This window comes from Plectropomus leopardus, chromosome 2 (genome assembly GCF_008729295.1).
Source record: "Plectropomus leopardus isolate mb chromosome 2, YSFRI_Pleo_2.0, whole genome shotgun sequence".
Classification (NCBI taxonomy): Eukaryota; Metazoa; Chordata; class Actinopteri; order Perciformes; family Serranidae; genus Plectropomus; species Plectropomus leopardus.
The window spans coordinates 5,545,186-5,565,299 of NC_056464.1; the positions used below are offsets into that span (position 1 = coordinate 5,545,186).

Sequence of the window (20,114 nt, forward strand, 5' to 3'; positions counted from 1 at the left end):
TTCATTTCTTCTTTTAGTGCTAATTGCCAAACAATGTCAATTGTGAATCTTTTTATTCTGAATTTTTGAGCCAGGGAGGTTTATTATTTATTCATTTGTAAATATCTTGACACGGTTATTCCTCCATTCTCAAGGAAATTGATATGGTTTCACTTTTACATGAACACATCTCAAGCTGGTATGACCAGCTAAACCATCAAAAACAATGAGAAAACATACAGAGGGCTTGTCAAACAAGCTGGTCAACCAGCTTTCTATTTTAATTTTTAGCACCTTTTTCAGGTCATTTCTGGGTTTTTTTTCTTTCTTTTTTCTTTTTTAAACTATTTTTTTAAAACTTATTTTCAACTCATTTGAAGTAAATTTAAAAAAAAAAAAAAATTTACTCAAGCGTCAAAGGGTCTTGGGCGTTTGAATGCAACATTGACCTACATACCTAGTCAGCAGTCATATAATTTAAATTTTTTTAATGTTAGGATTTAAATTTTAAAATAAATTCTGCTTTGTTGTAGATTGATTGTAGGTAGCCTAAATGCTTAAAATATTCTGTTATAAACCACAGGTTTTTTATGAGCTGTTTTCCTCTGCAGATGCGTTCTGATGGTCGGATTTTGAAGACAGAACAAGGTCTACTCCTGCGGTCTCTGCAGCCCTCTGACTCAGGAATGTACCAGTGTACGGCCACGGAGAAGAACTTCAAACACACGCTGGTCAAGCTGCAGTTGGTGGTGCTGTCTAGCCGCGCCGTCAACAACGTGCTGGTGGAGGGCGGAGGAGGGCTGGCGCCATCTTCTCTCCACTCCAGCAGCACCCAGTGGACCCCCAGTGCAGGCCAGTACAAGGACCTGCTGACCATCCTGAGCCAGCCAGAGATGAGCCTCATCAATCAGTACTGCCAGGACTACTGGCAATTCGGAGACCCGCTGCTGGGTGCCCTCAAGGCCAAAGACCTGAAGGAGCTCAAGGAGCAGAAGAAACCCCGCAACCGCCGGCATCACGGGGAGGCAGAGGAGAACGAGGAGCAGGAGGAGGTAAAGACATGAGGAGCCCAGCTTTGAAACAGCCTCAAGCACCCCACCCCACCCCCCACCCTGTGAAAACTGGGAGAGACTCATTGAGAGTAGCAAAAGTGAAAAAAAAAATCCACAAACCGAAAAAAAAAGCAAACTCAGAAAAAAGAGGCTTACAAACACAAACCCCACACACATCCTCTCAAACAGTAAGATATATGATACACAGTATTTATTGTAGGTTGTATATAGTATCATTCTGTGGATTTCTTTGTACTTATAGAAAAAAACATGCTCTTTGTGTATAGGTACATTTGGGGCAAATATTGTTATTATTGATGTTAATTTTATTGTTGCTGTTACTGTCATTACAAAACTCATCTGTTAGCATCATACAACCTTGGCAACTGTTTGGAATGTGTTATCAGGCATGTAAGCTGTTAGCGAGCTGCGAGAAGCTCAAACGGGGAAATGAGTAGTCGATGAGGGGTGATGGGATCTCTGTTGTTTCTTGCTTGCTTTTACTCGATGCCAGAACTCTTATTTTTGGACACTGCAGGAACGCCTCCAATGCAACCCCCACGTGGCTGCATGCGGACAGAGACTTGATATTGCAAAAGGGGACCATCGACACATGGTCCCAGTTATTGTGGAGAAACAAGCCTTTCTCCATGGGAACCCAAGACAACTGTTCAAATATTCTTGCTGGTCTAATTGGGCCTTTTGGTAGGAAACTGGTGCTTGTCCCCATTCTATTGCCTTCTTGATTGGAGGACTGATTGCATCATCTTTGCTACTCTTCAGCCCAGATGTGAATTAGAATGACTTTAATCTCAACTGTTCTCTACTTTGAGACACTTGCAGCTTCTTTTGGCTTTGGTTTAAAAAAGAAACAAGCATCAAATCACTTTTTATTAAAGGTCTAGTGTGCAGGATATAGTGGCACCTAGTGGTGAGGTTGCAGATTGCAACTGAAACTTCTACTGTGTGCTAAGCATTTAGGAGAACTACGGACACGAAAACACGGCCCTATGTAGAGTCAGGGTTTGGTTTGTCCGTTCCTGGCGACTATAGAAACAATATGGCTGACTCCACTGAAGTGGACCTGCTCTGTATGTAGAAAAAAAGGGCTCATTCTAAGGTAACAAAAATCTTAGTTTCAGTTTATAACACACACATATTTCCTGCTAAATCCTACACACTGGGCCTTTAAATTAGGGCAGGGCCATATGGAGAAAATCAAATATCACAATATTTTTGACCAAATACCTGTATGTCAATATTACAACAATATTGTAGGGTTTACTATTGGTAATGTTCTATGTTTACACAATGAGATTTTCGATAAATAATTATCAGTAATGTGGATATAATGACTAAGTGAGTAAAACAAAATAATAGAAAGCCCCAGGGATGAAGTTTTTCTGTTGGCCAACCAGGAAGTTAGCTTCACCGTGGTTCCCTCGTCAAAAAGCCTATGGGATTTTTCCACTGGATTTTTGATCATTGCAGACAATAAGTTCTGTGGTAAACAAACGTTTATGATACTTGCACATTTTGTTCAGCAAGATAGTCTTTACCAATGAACACCACTTAAGGATTTTTGAAGCCTAAATGCAATCACCAGATATAAAAAGTCAAAGGTAGGCAAAACTAACTACACGGCCATTGCGTTGCCATTGCTACGAGGCTGTAATGTTCTGTGCGGTTTGGTGTGATGACGTTCTGTAGCCTCATTTAGCCACTTGTTAGCCCCATCTCTTTTAGACACATAAAAGCTTTAAAGCTTATAATGGGGTACTTACTGGTATATTTTATGTTGTAGAACAAAACATGAAAGTTACTCTAGCTTGTGTGTGTTAACCACAGACCTTATACCAGGCTTCTAACCAAAAACCCTTTCAAGAAATCCGCTGACTTTAAGACAAGGGAATTGGAGGTGCTGAAATGCTAACAGATTTCCAGCTTTAAGGACTCATTACTTGGGTTATTTATAATATTAGTTTCCAAAATATAAGGCAATATCTGATGTCATATCACAATATCAATATAATATTGATACATTGCTCAGCCCTACTTTAAATCTATTAGGATACATAGTGGTTGGGTTCAAATGCAAACATACTTCAAACTGAGACTGAGGTGCAATAAAGGGTCAAGGTTTGCACAAAGGGCATTATTCTTTTACTTTCAGGGGACATTGGCTGGGGCCAAATGCAACAAGCTCACTCGGGCAAGTTAGAGTTGACTTCTGTAAAGAAAAACAAGTCCAATTTGTGATGAAAGAGTTGCCCAGATCAGGCAGCAGTTATGAGCTCTGAGCACTCGAGCCATCACTTGTTCTTTCTTCTTTTGACATTCATATGTGGAAAAAAAATTTGCCCGTATACACAACAGAGCATTGTAACAATGTTGTGACACTAACCAAAATATTGGGAAGCTGGCTTTCATTGTGTGCATGAACCTGTATTTGTACTGTAATTCTAATAAGATACTGTGTGGTTGTTTTTTTTTTGTTTGTTTTTTTTTTGTTTTTTTTTTCTATTTTTCATCTCTAGGGGTGTACAGTATGGTCTCTGAGGGACATTCTGGGTAACAGGAAAATGGGGAAAACAAATGCTTTAAAGATGCCTGATTTCAAGTATAAAGCATGATGCATCTTTCCATTGACATTAATATAGACTGTGTCAGTGTATTAATGATGCCCCTTGAAAGTCAGAAAGTGACACAACAAAAACAACAAAAAAAAAAAACAACCCCCCCCCCCCCAAACCCTTAAGAGGATAAGCAGTAATGGACAATGACTGAAACAATGTTGTTGATGCTGTTTTTTGGTGGTTGGCGTGTTCCGCAGCAAAACCTGGGGACCAAAACATCTCCAAATTTTGCTAGGGAGTGAGTGCTTTTGACTTTCACAGTACTCTTTGGTACAGGCAGTTGCGGACATGCAGGCAGTGGCATAGAGGAAGAGAGACCCCCTGTTGAGAAATGGTGAATTTACAGCTCAAAGCAACTAAATAGGATCATCTCTGGCTTTGTTTGGTATTTAATGTCAGCAAAAAATGTTGTAGCACATTTGTGACCCGTCGTCAGCACAGTTAGCTTGTTTACTCTATGACGCGAATGCCTCGTTTGTATGGAAAACAAAAGCCCTAGTTACTTAGTGAAATGATCTTTTGTATGTGTTTGAACAGCACAGAATGAGGGGAAGTATGATATAATGCTATATTAATAATGTAAATAAAGGCAATTAAAGGTAGATAATAGGGATGATATTAAAATATGAGTGATTGTTCTGTTGATTAGAATGTTTCTGTTCTATTAACAGTGTTTCCCACGGAATCAGAGTGCATGTTTGGCTGTAGCTGACGGAGGAGTGGTCGAGTTCTTCTTTTCCTCAGCAGCAGTCTTTGGGTCACAGGTTGGATAATTGATCTGTCTGTCTGTTTAGAGCTGATCAGATTGATGGATAAGAGTTTCAGCAGCTGGGAGTGAATTCAAATTTTCAGACCCAACAGAATGAATGTTTCCATTTCAATTTTAATGCGCCTGCCGTTCTGCTGCTCTGTCTGTGCCCAGAGTACGCACTGCACTCCAAGAGTGCAGTGCAATACACACACATACACACACACACACACAGCAGTGAAGTGAAATACATTTTCATATAAAAGAATATATGACACTTTTTGTCTTTCAAATCATTCTGACATTTCGAGGCTTTTACTACATGTTGTCTAGCTTGTATTCAGGCTGTCTTGAATGCCTCTGGGAAGATGCATCCATAATTCATACAGAGGTATCTGTATCTGCTCCTCAATTTGGGATGCCTGTCTGCATTCCCAGAATCAGTCGCAGCTCTTGCTTGTCTCCTCCAAACGAGATCAGAAGTCATACAGCAAAAAAAAAAAAAAAAATGCAAAGAAAGGTTGTACAATTTGTTGGTATTTTTAAAAATGTGTCTGTAGTTTTTGAGTGTTTTTTTTTGTTTGTTTTGTATTTTTGCATCATCTGACTTTATGGAAAAAAAAAGAAAAAAACTGAATGCACAAAGGTGATGTTATTGTAATGACTCGTGTAAAATACTTTATCTTCCCTTTCCATTGTTGTTGCTGACTAATAAATTAAAGCTCTATATTTTATAAGAATGGAATGCTCCCCCCCTTCATTGTGATTGGCTTGATACTGGATGTTTTCCATGTTCTGCCCAGAACCCTCTGGATCCTTGGAATAAAGTTGTACCTGTTAAAGAGATATGTATGCACATTTGTATAAAATATACACATTGCATTTGTGTTGTAATGAAACAATTGGAAGGTAAAACACCTCCGATGAGGAGATTTGCTCTCTGAGTGTCTTTTCCTCTCGGCCTAATAGGTATTGATTATGCAAGTTCCTCAATCCCCAACAGGTAATATGTTCAGATGAAGCTTGATCAGTACTTAAAGGTTCATTAACTCAGATTAAGTGTTCAATAGTGCTACATAATCAAAATATACCTGTGGGAGATTAATAGGGTTTTAAATCAATAATAATTTCTCATCAAGTTGACCAGAGGCAGACCTTCTGTCTTTTAAAAATCACTACAAACACTCCGTCTCCCTTTTTCAACTGCTTTGTGAGAAGGTATACTGCAATAAGCTATTAACAAAACAGTTTTATTCTGAAAATCTTTTTTAATTTCTGTCTTTTATAGGCTACATAAACTCAGCCAAATGCCAGTCATCAGGCCGTTCTCATGGAGGACATTTTGACATGTCACAGTAGGAAATGCACAGGTATAAATAATTTTATAATGGCTGAATTCCATTAAACAATTATTTAGGGGTCCCCAGATGAAAGTACAGGTCTGCCAGTCAATAGGAAGAGAGTAGGGTCACCCAGGGTCAACCCTTCAGCCTCTGAGGTTGCCGATTAAGTTTTTCACAATGGACAGTCTGAGGGGACATAATGCATTTTGGGGCGGTTGAGAATGTCCCATAAACCCATGTCTTTTGGTGTGTTTATACAGAAATCAATGCAAGTGTTTCACGCAACAAGTTTAAACACAGAATCAATGCAAAGATGCAAATAGATGCAAATTCAGGTTGGGCGGGCGGTAAGCTGAAATATGAATTCAATTTGAGCATGTGATGTTGTGTCGTGACAGCCTATCAGTACTGAGATCTAGTTAAGATTCTCCTACTGTTACCAAGCTGGCGCAACCACAACAAATCACAAGTTGCAAAATGCTCCAAAAATATTCCAGTAGCCGTACATTCGCAAGTAACGCGACACAAAAATTTTCATTGCATTCAGTGTAAACATGGCATTATTCGTAGAGCTTCTTGCAAATCTAGTATATATCATACACATTTCTCTTGTACAGAAAATCTGCATACTGGAACAGCTGGAACACACTACATACTCAATTTTATGTCTTAATCAGTTTCAGGGGCAGTAGGAAAAGCACGTGTAAATCACTTAATTAATGATGGCTGAATTCCATTTCGCTGCTCTGATTTCAGGGGTCCTACTATTGTGCATGCTTGCTTAATGTCACACTCATTAGGGCTACTTTATAAAACTGAGCCACCGTTAGTGTCATTAGTAATACCTGTGTGTATCCTAATATAACAGGCCAAAACATCTACTGTGAAAAAGGTCTGTTGATGGTTACTGTTGTGACGACCCCTCCTGTGTCTCGGCTCTGCCTGGCCTGCTTTGTGCTTTCTCCTCCTGTTGTAGGAAGTTAGCTCGTTAGGGAGCTGGAGCACCTGTGCTGATGAGCTTGTAATCCTATAAAGCTGTGCAGTTCAGTCTGTCTCAGTCTCCTGCAGCTCTCTCAGCTCCCACATGGTCTTTTTGTTTGGTTGATTTGTTTTCTTTTTACAATGCAACATCTTCATACACCATTTTCCACTCAAACACACCACTATCGATATTGATTGCCCGCATCTCATTTGCTTTATCAAAAAAAAAGCATTATTTGATAAATATTTTAAGTTACTAATATTTTATTAAACTGAACTTTTTGTTCTGGAAACTAAATTTAGATGCCAAATCTGGCTGTTTTTGACTTAATTGTTCTGTCAGATCACAATGGTTAGGTGGAGTCTGCTAAATTTTGGAAGGAGAGATCTTCAGTCTTATCAACAGTTGTAGTCCAAATAAGTGGATTCAAGATACATTTTAAGCCTTTACTGTAGCCTTGTTTGGAGTCTCTTCCCCCCTGGTAGGTTCTACTTTGGGAATCTATTGTGTCATCTTTTATGTGGCAGTGAAAGTGGGTAGAGCTATATGTTCACGGTCGTGTCCATGGCTTTCTGGGATAACTGCATAGCAGGGACTTTATGCACCCAGTGGTTTCTAGTGAATAAAAGTTACCCTTCATCATTAACGGCCTCAAGACTAAGGTTGAGTTTAGATAGGTAGATTTGAAGTAGTCCAGTTGGTGGGTTTATGACTACTGTCCTGGCTATTTGGTGGATGGATGTCACACTCAGACAACATTTTGTTCTAACGTTTTGATGTCTATGGATGAATGCTGTAGACTGCGATTGTCATTGTGCAGTCTGCATAGATCAAACTTGATGTTGTACCCAAGATACCCAAGATGGGCCACCGTACTTGACTTATATGATCGCTAAAATTTCACAGTCAGTAGGAGACTTTAGTCAGTGGTGTTGCTTCCATCCCATTATGAATTATAAGGAATGTGAGTTTGGAGTACATAAAGGCCGGTCTGGCCAACAGCACACAAGGCAAACGGGTTGTTTTCAGGTCAGTCACATGCTCCAGTCAAGCTCATCAGTGTTTCTGCACCTCATAAAAGCTTTGATAGCTAAGTTGACCCTGATCAGCCACAGAGTGACTCACATTCTCCTACAACAATCTAGGTCAGGGGCAAAGTGGCAGAGAAGAGGAGACAAAGAGAAAGAAAAAAAGCTAACAGGGAAGAGTACCAGAATGTAAAACCTCATGTCAGCACTGTATCCAGCACTGCAGGGTTTAACACACAACACTTCTTACACTGCTACATATTAAGTGAATATACAAACCTATATACTGTTCCAAAAGGTGCTGACGTGCAAAATAATATTAACTGTAATACCTGGGTGCAATTAATATATCAAAAAAATTGAGAATATGTCAGACTGTTAGTCTTTATAGCAGTTGGACCCTAAACAGAGGTTGTCAGGAGAATGTAAAGGTCAGGATGTCTGTCTCAAAAGGTCACACTCAAAGCCTGCCATCATTAAGACAGGCAGATACAATGAATTACCTCTATGGATATAGCACACTTTCAGTGTGTCCTTGAACGCATTCATAGCGTTGCATTTAGGGATGTAAGGAAATATAACAACACGTTCTTATCCTAACTTGCCAAAATACCACCACTTTGTCAGTAGTCATATTTAAATATGACGCACTAGGTATCCCAACATGTTCTCATTCCAACTCATCACATGTTGCTGCTTTGTCAGTGGACTTCCGTGTCTACATTTTATGATTTAGTTATTATATAGTTTGCATCTGCTGTTTACATTCCGAGATGCTGCTACTGTGATGTCAACAAATGCAAATGGTCGGATGATGCAGCACGTGGTTATGTTTAAACAATAACAGCAAATGACAAACAACTCCAGAATGTCAACAAACGCACATGCTGGCATGGATGGTTGGGATTAGGGGAAGGAGACACGTGGTAAAGATTGGAGGGGAAAAAATCACATTCAGATGGGAAGCACACTGGACTCCTGCACGAAAGTCCATTGTTTGTGGGACCCATCCACCACTCCTATAGGAGCCTTCATGCTCCTTACATCACACACATACTTCACTCACACACACACACACACACACACACACACATATATATAGCTTTTCATTTTCTTTTTTTCAGGTCATTTTTTTGTTTCTTGTTCTTGTTACTTTTCTTTTTCTGCTTATTTTGAGGTTGTAACTTTAATAATTTCTTGCAACTTTTTGGCCATTTGTTGCTAAGTTGCCCATTGCCTCCTTCCCATGTTTTGAAAAAGAAATCAAACCACTTTGCTTGGGTTTCAAAGGGTTAAACGCAAAAGGGAGTGACAAACCCTCAGTATTTGATGACTTGGAGATGAGAACAGGCTAGGAAATGCACTGTAATTATGATAATTATAAATATAGTTTTTCCCTAGCTTTTATTCCCCCTTTTTTTCCCTTAAACATTTTTTCCCCAGCTTTTTTTTTTTAAAAAACATTTAAATAATTTTCTAAATGTAGTAATTTCTTGCAGTTTGTGGAACATTTAAAGTTGCTCACTGACGTTTTCCCATGTTTTTGAAAAAAGACTCACACCAATTTGCTCAGGGTTCTAAGAGTTAAACGCCAAGGGCAGTGATGAAGCGAACATATTTGATGAGCCGGAGATGAAAATGCATGGATATATAGCCAATGTAGAATGCCACAAAAGATGGGATGTGAATAAATAATGAAGAGTAAATATTTTGTGAATAGATCAGTTCAGAGTCCTTATAACTCATTTAGGTTCAAATATTAAGAGTATGGCAGAAGAAGCAATGATGCAAACTAAGTTGCGTTGTGTTTCTACTTGTATACATCATGATTAAAAACAGAGTGCAAAGAACATTTCTCTCTTGTCTGGAAATGTTCTTTTCTTGTATTTGACTGCGACTTTACAAATAAGTGCACTACAGAAAGAAGGCATGTTGTTTGAATATACTCGTGTTCATCATAAAAGTTATCCCACAAAGAGAACTTTTAACTCTGATGACATATTGTAAAAATGGAGATGAGAACATGTCTGGATCCACCTTTTCATCCCAGTGTGGGTTTGTTTCAGGACAAATCAGAAGAAAACCATCACAGGGCATTCCAGGCATCAGATGACATCTGGGCTTTCCAGAACTCTGTTGTCCCCTTTTCATTCCTCCCCATAGACGGAGCTCTGTTCCCTTCGCTTATCTGATCCCTACCAAGCAGCCGCAGAGCAGAGGACAGAGTGAGGGTGGGTGTTGGACAGTCCTGAATAGAAGACACCAATGTTCAGGGTCAGCCTCCCCTCACAGCGGCTGTCAAATTATATCTGCATCATCGCTTCATCACTTCAAATACAGCCGCTTCGCCTCTGAATCAGAAACTGGCTTAAAACCAAGAGCCTGATCCACATTTTGGAAATTCAAAAACCACCCACAACAAAGTCTGGTCCAACCGACATTTCTGTGCACCGTTCTTCACATCACAACAGAAATGTATTTCTGTGGGGGATAATCTCCACGGTGGCACATCACACAACATGATGCCAAGCGATGGCATCACTAACATACAGTTTGACTTTTCAGATGTGGAATCCAGCTCTGTCTTATCGTTGATTCCGATCTGGTTCTCGGTGGCTCAGAAGCAGTCGTGGCATTCGGTGGTTATCTGCTCCGTCTCTCACACAGTGAGAGCCGTTTGACACTTACTGCTTTGTTGAAGCAGAAGGACTCACAAGTTTGATGGTGAGACGGCAGAAGTTTGGCATGCTTTGAGACTGGTTTACAAGCAGCCTTCTGAGGACCTACAGACAGCTGCTGCTGTAAAACTGTGGTTTCCAAATGGTCCAGCCACTGGATCCAGATTTCTCCTTAGTCATTAGTTCAAGGTCCATACATAGAGAAATGATCACGTATTAAATTTTATTTGACAAAATGTAAATAACATGTTGGATTTAAAACATGATGAAAAAAAACAATTTGCAAGTATAAAGTGCAATTACTTAAAACCAGGTGCGTTTCTAGGGTTTAAGGACATTGAGGGCTTAGCATGGTCCTCTAAAGGGGGAAAAAATTGTTGTTGTTTTTTTCTCTTAAATTTTTTGGCATTTTTCCTTGCGTAATTCTGGGTGATTTTATTAAGATTTTTGTTTTTTTTTCTTCTCAATTTTCTTTATTTTAATGTTTTTTTTAATTGCAATCTGTCTTTTTTTTACTCAGAAATTTCTTTGACATTCTAGAAGAAAACATGCCTTTCAACCCTGCAGGCCTGCCAAAAAAATAATCACCAAAATGACACCATTTATTACAGCCAGAAACTGTGAAAACAGGTTAAATTGGATTTTCAAATGTCTGACTGTCCTTGAACATATCATGCAGGACACCCTCACCATGCATTCCCCGAAGTGATTTGAGGAGGCTCAAGGAAAAATGTTTGTGGCTTAAGGGAGGTTTAAAAAAAAAAAAAAAACATAAACAAACAAGCAAACAAAAAACCAACAGCCTCCTCTTCTGATAAATAAAGAGTAGTCCCTTAGGCAAATTCTTATTTCTGTAAAAACAAACAAACAAACACAAAAACAGGCCACGTAACACCATCAGATCAGGACAATAAAATAGTTACTGTTCTAGAAAACAAAAACTCTAACTGTAAAAAAATGACCTTCAAAATAAAAGTCTTGTGCTGCCCTGTCCATTCAGAATGGACCCTTGACCCACTTTTGGACCACAACCCACCAGTTGGGAACCACTGCTGTAAAATACTTAATTCAGTCCGTTGAAGACATGTAATGATGAGCTGACACTAATGTAATGCCTCAACCTGGGGTTTGTCACAAACTGGGTTACAGAGTTTGGCTCTCAAAGCGACTGGCTGTTCTTTTTGATGCATCACATCATATTGTGGCCCTGATGAGCCCAGTTCACATACTGTCAGACTTTCTCATGCAGTAACCATCTGTGGATGAGACTCTGGGGAAAATGTGGAATAACCATTGACGACCTTTCAGTGCCTTCTAAAGTTCAGCGGACAAAAAAGGGAGCAACACTGCCCTCTGCTGCCTCTGTGTGCACACAGCAGGAGTCCTGCTCACAGCTGCATTACACACTGTCAGCCAGCAGATTGCAGGATGCAAAAGCGTCACTGGACTCTTCATATGAAATACTCAAGTCTATTAAAAATACATCTACTTTGCATACAAAATCTCTGTTTGCCAATAATGACAAGGCTGTCAGAAATGGTGTCATTTTGGTGATTTTTAAAGAAAACCTGCCTTTCAAAAATGTAATGAAAAAAACAAACAAACATGAAAACATTTACATTTTCTGTAAAAGTCACCACAAAATTTAAAACACAAAAAAAATCCCAAATTTTAAATTTTCTATAAAAAATGCCAAACGTTAGGGAAAAAAGAAGAAAACTTGCCAAAATGTGCATTTTCTATAAAAATGGACAAAAAGATGAAAATAAAATAAAAAAGAAGAAAAAAAATCAAGCTTTTTAAAGAAACATGCCTACCAGAACGCAGGGAGAAAATAGAGAAACTTTCGTGATAAACAATTAAACAAAAACAACCAAAACAGCCACCACACACTAAAGCTATGTTATGTCATCAGTACAGACAACAAATTAATTATGTTACATTAATTTCATATAATCTAATACACACAACACATTTCTATGATTTTTCTATAACTTTCAATGATGTTTTGTTTTTGTTTTTTGCTAATTTCATGACTTTTCCAGACCTGGAAACAGTAATTCTGAAATTCCATGTCTTTTCCAGATTTTCCTTGACCGTGGGAGCCCTGGATGTACACATTAATGTGTAGCAGTCCCTCATTCATTGGTTCTTGCTATCATTTCCCTTGTGGTACTGTGAGCAGGGTATTAATATTATGCATGTTCGTGTGTTCATGTGGTGTTTATATATACTGTTTATGTAATGGTACAGTGTGTGAAAACAGATTTCCCCTTGGGACAATAAAGGCTATCTATTGTTCCAATTCATTGTAGCTGGACGTCACAGTTCCCCTGAGTTGATTAGAGGGTTATTCAGAGCACCTGTTGTGCAGTGTGTGAGCTCTGAGTCTTAATTAAAGAATTGAGAGCAGCTCGGTGCATTTTCCCCTTTGGGCCAATTAGGGTGTGACGACATCCTTTCTGAGGGGGTTAAGAAAGGCGAGGCAATCCTTCCCCAGGACGCTCTGATCCTTTCTCCATCCAATGCAGACCTCTTGTGATTTTGCAGGCAGAAACTCTATTTTTTAGGCTATTTTGAGACCACTTGCTGTTCTGTTTGAGGTTTATTTTCTGCATTTTTAAGCCTTGAGTGGGGGGAATATTAATACACACCTTTCCCACTGAGTCGCCTGCATCAGGGTACATCTTAGTGTTTTCATTCAAGAGTAATTTGCTTGCCTGTCATTGCCCACAGCCTTTACATAATAATTTTATTTATTGGTTTATTTCATGGAGACTCAATATAAACCCTACCCCCATATATAAACACACTTGTTTATTATTAAAAGCATTTTTTTATTATCAAAGAGGCATTAAGTTTGATCATTTACAATGAGACATATTAATAGCTGCACACACTATATTTAGGAAGCACATGGACAATGACTATAATGCGACATTGCATTTATCATCACAGTCAATGGACGTAATTCATTTTATGATTCACCGAAGGGACTGGCAGATGAAAAAATCCACCAGCCACGTATATTTATTAATGGCCAAAATAATAAATCGCCCTTTTGTGTCATGTGTGCATGTGTTTTGGTGCATTCCTTTGGGGGCACTTGTACTGTTTCTGTGCCATCCATACACTCTGGAACAACTTCTGGTTCAAGCAGGGAGTGAGGAAATGCCAACTAAGAGACTTGGTATGCACCCCAGTGCACACTACAATCTGATCAAGACCACATTTAAAAATAATTTGAACAGCAAAAAAACAAACAAAAACTGAACAAAACAAACAAAAAACCCTGAACTGAGCAATCAGAGGTACACACTACGGTAAAAAACTTTCTCAACACATTAGATTTATCACAAACATTCAAAATCAGCAAATCTGGAGATGAGTTTTCACTTTATTTTTTCACACGTACGTGAGAGATTTTCTGTCTCATGTTCTACTGTCAGGTATAGTGAAGATTTCAGCGGTAACCAAAATTTTATAAAGCTTGACATATGAAGTGCAAATACAAAAGGTGACAACATTTATTGCATTTTTTGTTATTAGAGGAAAGAAAGCATTGTCACCCTGAAAATGCTTGAGCCCAATTCCCTTCTAATCGTATGATAATACAATCTCCTCATGATCATGAATCAGTACGTAACCATGTTGTCAAGTTAAGACACGCAGGGCATTTCTGCAGTAAAAGCCTTTGAGTTGTTGACTCCTCGAGGCCTCTCAGAGCGGAGAGCAGCCCTTGAAAGAGATTAAGAGAAGTAAGTGATAGAGGATCTCATTTTGACTGACACATCACCCCTTCAATTTGTATAATTTTAAGTGTATTTAAGATGTAGTCATGAGGTACTGTATGTAGTTACCTGTGGCCTGACGAGGGTGTTGTACTTCTCTGGGGCTGCTGCACTCATTACTGTTGTATACACTGTATGTCTGCGTATTACCACACAAAATAAAATATCAATGCATAACCTTTTAAAACAAACTGTGGTCCATAAAAATATAACTGTAAATAACAAGCATATAAATAACTTGTGCACTCAAAAAATGCTGACACTGTTTCCACATTTAAGAGTTGACTTAAGGCTGTCCTCTTTGATAAAGCTTATAGTTAAGGCTGGCTCAGGCTTTCGTTGGACCAGCTCCCAGTGAGACTGGTATAGGCCCAGTCTGCTGGGGGACTTCCTATGATACACTGAACTTCTTCATTTGCACACATTCATGTCCTATTACTGCATATCACTAACCCAGCTTCTTTTCTGGAGCCTTTGTGCTCCCTTGTCTTGCTGGTTTCTTCAGATCATGTTTATGCATGTTGTAAAGCCCTCCGAGGCAAACTGTGATTTGTGTATTGGGCTTTATAAACAAAGTTGAAGTGAATTCAATTGAAAACGTTAAACCTTCACTGGTTTGACTGAAACTCAGCTATGTGCTGAAGTGTTACTGTCAAACAAAGGCCAATTGACATTACTGCTGAGGTGGGGCAGAGAGACCAGGAACTGGTATGCAAACTGCTGCCCCATATTAGCAACATGAACAGTCATGTGATTCCCCGAAACACGAATGAGAGAATAATGAACAGACAATGTTCTCCTTACCCATTACACACTGGAAAGAGCGACAGAACCTGTAGGGCAACATTCTGTTAGAAACCCATACACTGGTTCCAACTTTCAAAATGTGCATTTGTATAATGTCTCTTAGGTCCCCTAAAATATTGATTAATGAGTTCATGCTTGCCTGATAAAGTGTCTCCATGTTGATGTGATCTTGGCCAGTAGCATTTAGTGCATTGTTTGCTGCCTCTCTAAAAGACAAAACACATGACTACATAACAAAAGTAACCGCAGCAATATTGTGGAAGTATTCACCACGTGGGATGACTCGCCTGCGATGATCCCTGGCGGGGGGAGGGAGCCAGTGGTCAAAGTTCGTCTCCACTCTGTACCATCTAAAACAGAAACACGCCATTTAATGTTTGGGTTTAGTTCTGCAGTCAAACTAACTATTTGAAACCTAGAGCGACATCATTTTTCTCACACTGCTCTCAGATGCCTTTCACAAGTATTTAAACCTTTGGGCAAACTGGTGTGATTCTTCAAAAACATGGGATAAAAGGCAGTGATCAACTTAGTAAGAAATGTGTCACCAATTGCAAGAAATTTGTAGATTTAGAAAATGATTTTGAAAAAGGCTAGGCAAAACAGAAAAAGCTGAGTAAAAAATCAAATTACGAGAAATGCATATTTAAAATTATGCAACGGAATTAGCATATTTTTAAGCAATTTTTTCAAGTCTTATTTGCTTTGTTTTTATAAACTTTACTTTTCTTTCTTTTTTTTACAAGTTTCAGGTAATTTTCATGTATTATTCCTTTAAAATTTTGGGGGTAATTTCTTCTTTCATTGCTCACTGCCTTCTTCCCACATTTTTAAAAAAGAAATAAAGCCAATTTTCTCAAGTTTCAAAGGGTTATATACCAGATACTCTATTTTGCCTACCCTCCGTTCACAGGATCCAGCGGCCAGATATCAGCGGGACCTGTTCTGTCTCTGGTGATGACAGCCCCTTCCCCTGCTCGCACCCCACCCACGATGTAATAAACCCCAGTGATGATGGGTATTTTGGAGAGACGCATGACTGCATCCTGAAAGTCTTCTGCTTCCTCCAGTGTCTGTTGATTGCACACAGTTAGTAAAAGTTTCACTTCCTCAAACAGTAAACATTTTAATTATATTAACTTCCTCATTACTCACCTCCCTCACCAGCCAGCTGACTGGGGATCTCCGAAAAAGGAAGGCTGAAACCACATTTTTCCACCAGTTCCACCAATGTTCACTGCCTAATAAACACAAACCAAAAATAAAGATATACCGACACACAGTTGTATGCCTTCAGGCACCAGTCAAGTTGTACTTACCGTTTATATCCATGTTCATGAAAATATGGACATAACATAACATAACATAACATAAAGAAGATCTATACTAAGTGCACAGTTTAAGGTGGGCACCCAAGGTTCTTGAGTTATGGCCAAAAACATGTTGTATAAGGTCACCATGACCTTGGCCTTCGACCACCAGATTCTAATCAGTTTATTCTTGAGTCCAAGTGGACGTTTGTGCCAAATTTGAAGAACAACTCCCTCAAACTCCCTTCTCAGATACTGTGTAAAATGAGACGGATGCAAGGTCACATTGACCTTGACCTTTGAACAACAGAATCTACCACCAAAATCTAATCAGCTCATCCGTGAGTCGACTTGAACATTTGTGCCCAATTTATAAAAATGTTTTTATAAACTTGATTGCTTTGGAGAAGTGTGGTCTCACCTCGCTGGTCGCCAGAGACGGTAAACTTTTTAGGACTCTGTCCCGTCCACAGGGCAACATAGCCAGCAAATGAAGTTCCACTGTACGCCACCTGAATGGATGTGTCAAGTAAACAATGATGAGATGTTATCCTCAGCCATCATCATTTAAGGTCTTTTATTTTGCAACTACCAAAATTTACCAACTGATTGGTGATTCTGGTTTTAAAAACAAAATGTTGGTGAAACTTCAGGAGGTACAAGAGTTTTGTTTTCAAATTCTATGAATACATACTGTACCTCTCCGTTCTTGAGGAAATTTACGTTGATAGTCAGATTCCTCAGAACAGGATGCGGATAATCAAGGTTCCTGCCATGGTACACGTGCCCATTTTTGTCCTGAGCTACGATGCTAGTGCAAAATCTAGGAATGCATAAAGTTTGTTTGCATGCATGAGAGGACTTTCACCTTCATCCTGCTTACTTGTTAGACAATGTGTGCCTCTGCATTGTACACATAAATGTGTAATTAGACTTAAAAACATACATACGCTGATATTTCATAGGCAAAGTTGAGAATGATGACATCTGCGATGCTTCCTCCCATGTGTGTGGCCAGGCCGCGGATCTCCCCCGCATAAGGCTGAGGAACATACTTTTCCAAGGCCGTTACAATAGGTATAACTGCTCTATGCACCCATTTAGGAACTGTAGAGCTGATAAACATAAAACCAAGGCCGTGTTATTACGACTACTAGGAGATATGCACAAAAACACAGCGCTCATTAACCCAGAAGTTAGTTCGCTTGCTGATCCAAGGCTTACATAATGTTAATCTGTTCAAAACCTAACAAAGCTAGCTATTTGTGGTTATGTCCCTGTTAATAAGGGTGAAGTCAGGTAATTTGGGATATTTTTTGGTAGATTACCAAAAGAACTACCTAAAACTGTGTCAGAAAATATTGCGTTTCACTTTATCATGGTACTGCATAATTATAATTATTATTATGAGTCAAAATGACCCTTAAAGAAATGAATACAGAAGGGTGTTTTGGTTGAACAAATCTTAATCACTATAATTTAGACATCAAACCATTAATTTAATGAAAGCATACAGGTGACACTCTCTGTCCAGTTGCATTTTTTAGTCACTATCATGTTAAACAAATGTACATTGAATGAAAACTTTCAAATCACGATATACCTTAAAACCAGAACATGTCACTGCAACCCTACTGTGAGTACTAACTTGACTGTTACTTTAAGAACTTGTTACGGTTCTCTGCTAGATCTCTATGTAGAAAATATGATAATAAGTCAAATAATTAAGAAACTTTGAACCTTCAAACACATCGAAAACCTTGACCTCACTCCAATGAAATGTTGAGGTAAAATGGGATAGATGGTACGGTCAAGTGGGACGGCTATGTTTTTTTGTTTTTTTAAATGGTTAAATCCATTCATCAGTGCACTGATTCATTGAATCATTAATTTAACTTGTGGCTATTAATTAAATTAAGATTGCCCAACTTTTCTGCCATGCTTCCCTGTTCTTTTGCTGACTGTTTTCTTACTGCCAACGGACATGTTTGTACACCTGCATTTGTGTAACAAGTATGGCTACTTCTGATCTATTGTTGTTGACATGGATTTGCGACATCAGCATATTTAATATTTTTATCTAACAAAAATACAAAAAACAAATGGCTGAAATATGACATGAGTGGCATACAATAGCCTAGGTCATTAATTTATGGCACCTGGTAGACATGCTGATATCACTTAAGATTATCACCTTTCTCAAAAGTCTGAGGTTTACTGAAAAAATATTTTGATAAAAACTCAAAGACTTCCTATGATGCAACAACCTAAAACCAGTTTTGTTGTTACACCTGTATTATGCTGCAGTAGACTACTCTTATTACCGACATTAGTAAAAACCAGGACCAACAAAAGTTCTAGGACCAGTGGGTTTTTTAATCTTTGGTGTACCCATACTTGCCATCTCAGATCAATGAAAATGAAGACAATACAATAACATGTTCAGTGACTGATTGCTAAAATATTTAAGAACCAAAGCTTATTTGTCCCATTTTACCACATGTCACATTTCCTGACTTCACCTTACAGTTCAGTTTTGTTTTTTGATTTTTTACCGCCACTGAAAATGTGGTTAATAGAAAGTGAAACCATGCCATCAGTGGGTTGATAGTTATCTACGAATGTTTATATTTAAGCCCTTATAATTCTACTTTAAATTGCATATTTAAGAATCACTTAACATCACGTTAGCTATGCACTACTCCTAACTAATCTAACTTACGCAACATCTGATAAACGCACCATTACATAGTGACGAATACCTTATGGAAATAAAATCTTTAAAATATTACTTACTACAATTTAACATAAGTATTAGTCACGTTTAAAAACACTGAATGCGAAAAAAGATCCCCTGAAAACTCACTCAATGACCTCTGCAGCAGCTTTCTTCAGATACTCTACGTCAAAGACTTTGGTTAGAGGCATCCAGCGCACTTCTGGGTCTTCGTCCAGGCTGATGTTCAGGGTCGGGGGAGCAAACTGCGCCCGGCACGACACAACGAGTCCGAGCCATCCGAGCAGCAGCATCGCAGCCCGCACCATCGTGACCGGTCCAGCCCGAGGAAGCCGCAGGCTGGTACTGACTGCGGAGACTGGCCTGTGGTCTGCAGACGACAACGAGAGCGGGACTTCCGATAGGAGTTTTTCAGAATAAGAGCTGGTCGTAAGGATAACGATGATAAAAGACACAAAAATACTTGGGCTGTGTAAAACTACAGAAAGAAGTCAACACTTTATACCCAAAATAAGGAAGCTGCCAAGACAGACCAAAACAAAACAACAAAAATAACCTAATTTATTTATTTATTCATCTATTTATCTTTTTATCAAAATAAATTTAAAAAAAAACCTTGATCAGTAGCCTATCAAGTAATGATGTGAGAATTATTATTGTTATAACAAGTTGCTTCACACTTTAAACAAGATATTTCCATGTTATAACAATATATTTTCTTGTTATTAGGCCTACATCATACAAACATTTATTTTAAAGGGAAACTTTCTTCTTATTATAAGAAGATACAATTTCTCTTGTAATAACGCAAAAGTACACATTTTCATTCTTTCACATAATTTAAAAATATAAGATTCTAATGAATAAAAATATAGTTATTTGGAATTATTTGCATATTTTTAGAAATAATTTTCTAACAACCTCAGTGTTTTTAAAAGTACTTTTCAGATCAATTTCTTGTCACTTTTGCACTAATTTCTTGCAATTTGGGGGTTATTTCTTGCAAACTGGTAATTGGCCTTT

At 38.6% G+C, this 20,114-nt stretch overlaps 2 protein-coding genes across 5 annotated transcripts in view; one reads left to right on the forward strand and one right to left on the reverse strand.

Moving 5' to 3' along the window:
• The window catches only part of LOC121952348 (semaphorin-3F-like), a 91,212-nt gene extending 89,133 nt beyond the window's left edge, over positions 1-2,079 (forward strand). For all 4 annotated transcript variants that reach the window (XM_042498970.1, XM_042498978.1, XM_042498987.1 and 1 more), the window contains one exon: positions 591-2,079. In XM_042498970.1, coding sequence (XP_042354904.1) covers positions 591-1,043 — 453 coding nt within the window. In that variant the 3' untranslated portion in view covers positions 1,044-2,079. The remainder of the gene's footprint in view (positions 1-590) is intronic.
• Positions 2,080-13,262: 11,183 nt separating this feature from the next.
• Positions 13,263-19,476, reverse strand: LOC121960955 (N-acylethanolamine-hydrolyzing acid amidase-like). Its single transcript, XM_042510864.1, has 11 exons — positions 19,221-19,476; positions 17,305-17,469; positions 17,054-17,177; positions 16,776-16,866; positions 16,200-16,285; positions 15,945-16,117; positions 15,332-15,394; positions 15,184-15,250; positions 15,042-15,070; positions 14,307-14,376; positions 13,263-14,184 (listed from the first exon to the last, which is right to left on the reverse strand). Exons 1-11 carry the CDS (start codon positions 19,397-19,399, stop codon positions 14,167-14,169), a joined length of 1,065 nt encoding a protein of 354 aa, XP_042366798.1. The 5' UTR covers positions 19,400-19,476; the 3' UTR covers positions 13,263-14,166.
• Positions 19,477-20,114: the final 638 nt, after the last annotated feature.

Coding starts and splice junctions, on each gene's coding strand:
- LOC121960955 (XM_042510864.1), bottom strand. CDS start 19,399: ATGGTGCGGGCTGCGATGCTGCTGCTCGGATGGCTCGGACTCGTTGTG. Junction 16,867..17,053: donor ATTTCCTCAAGAACGGAGAG/GTACAGTATGTA, acceptor ACATCCATTCAG/GTGGCGTACAGTGGAACTTC. Junction 16,286..16,775: donor CGTCTCTGGCGACCAGCGAG/GTGAGACCACAC, acceptor TGTGTTTATTAG/GCAGTGAACATTGGTGGAAC.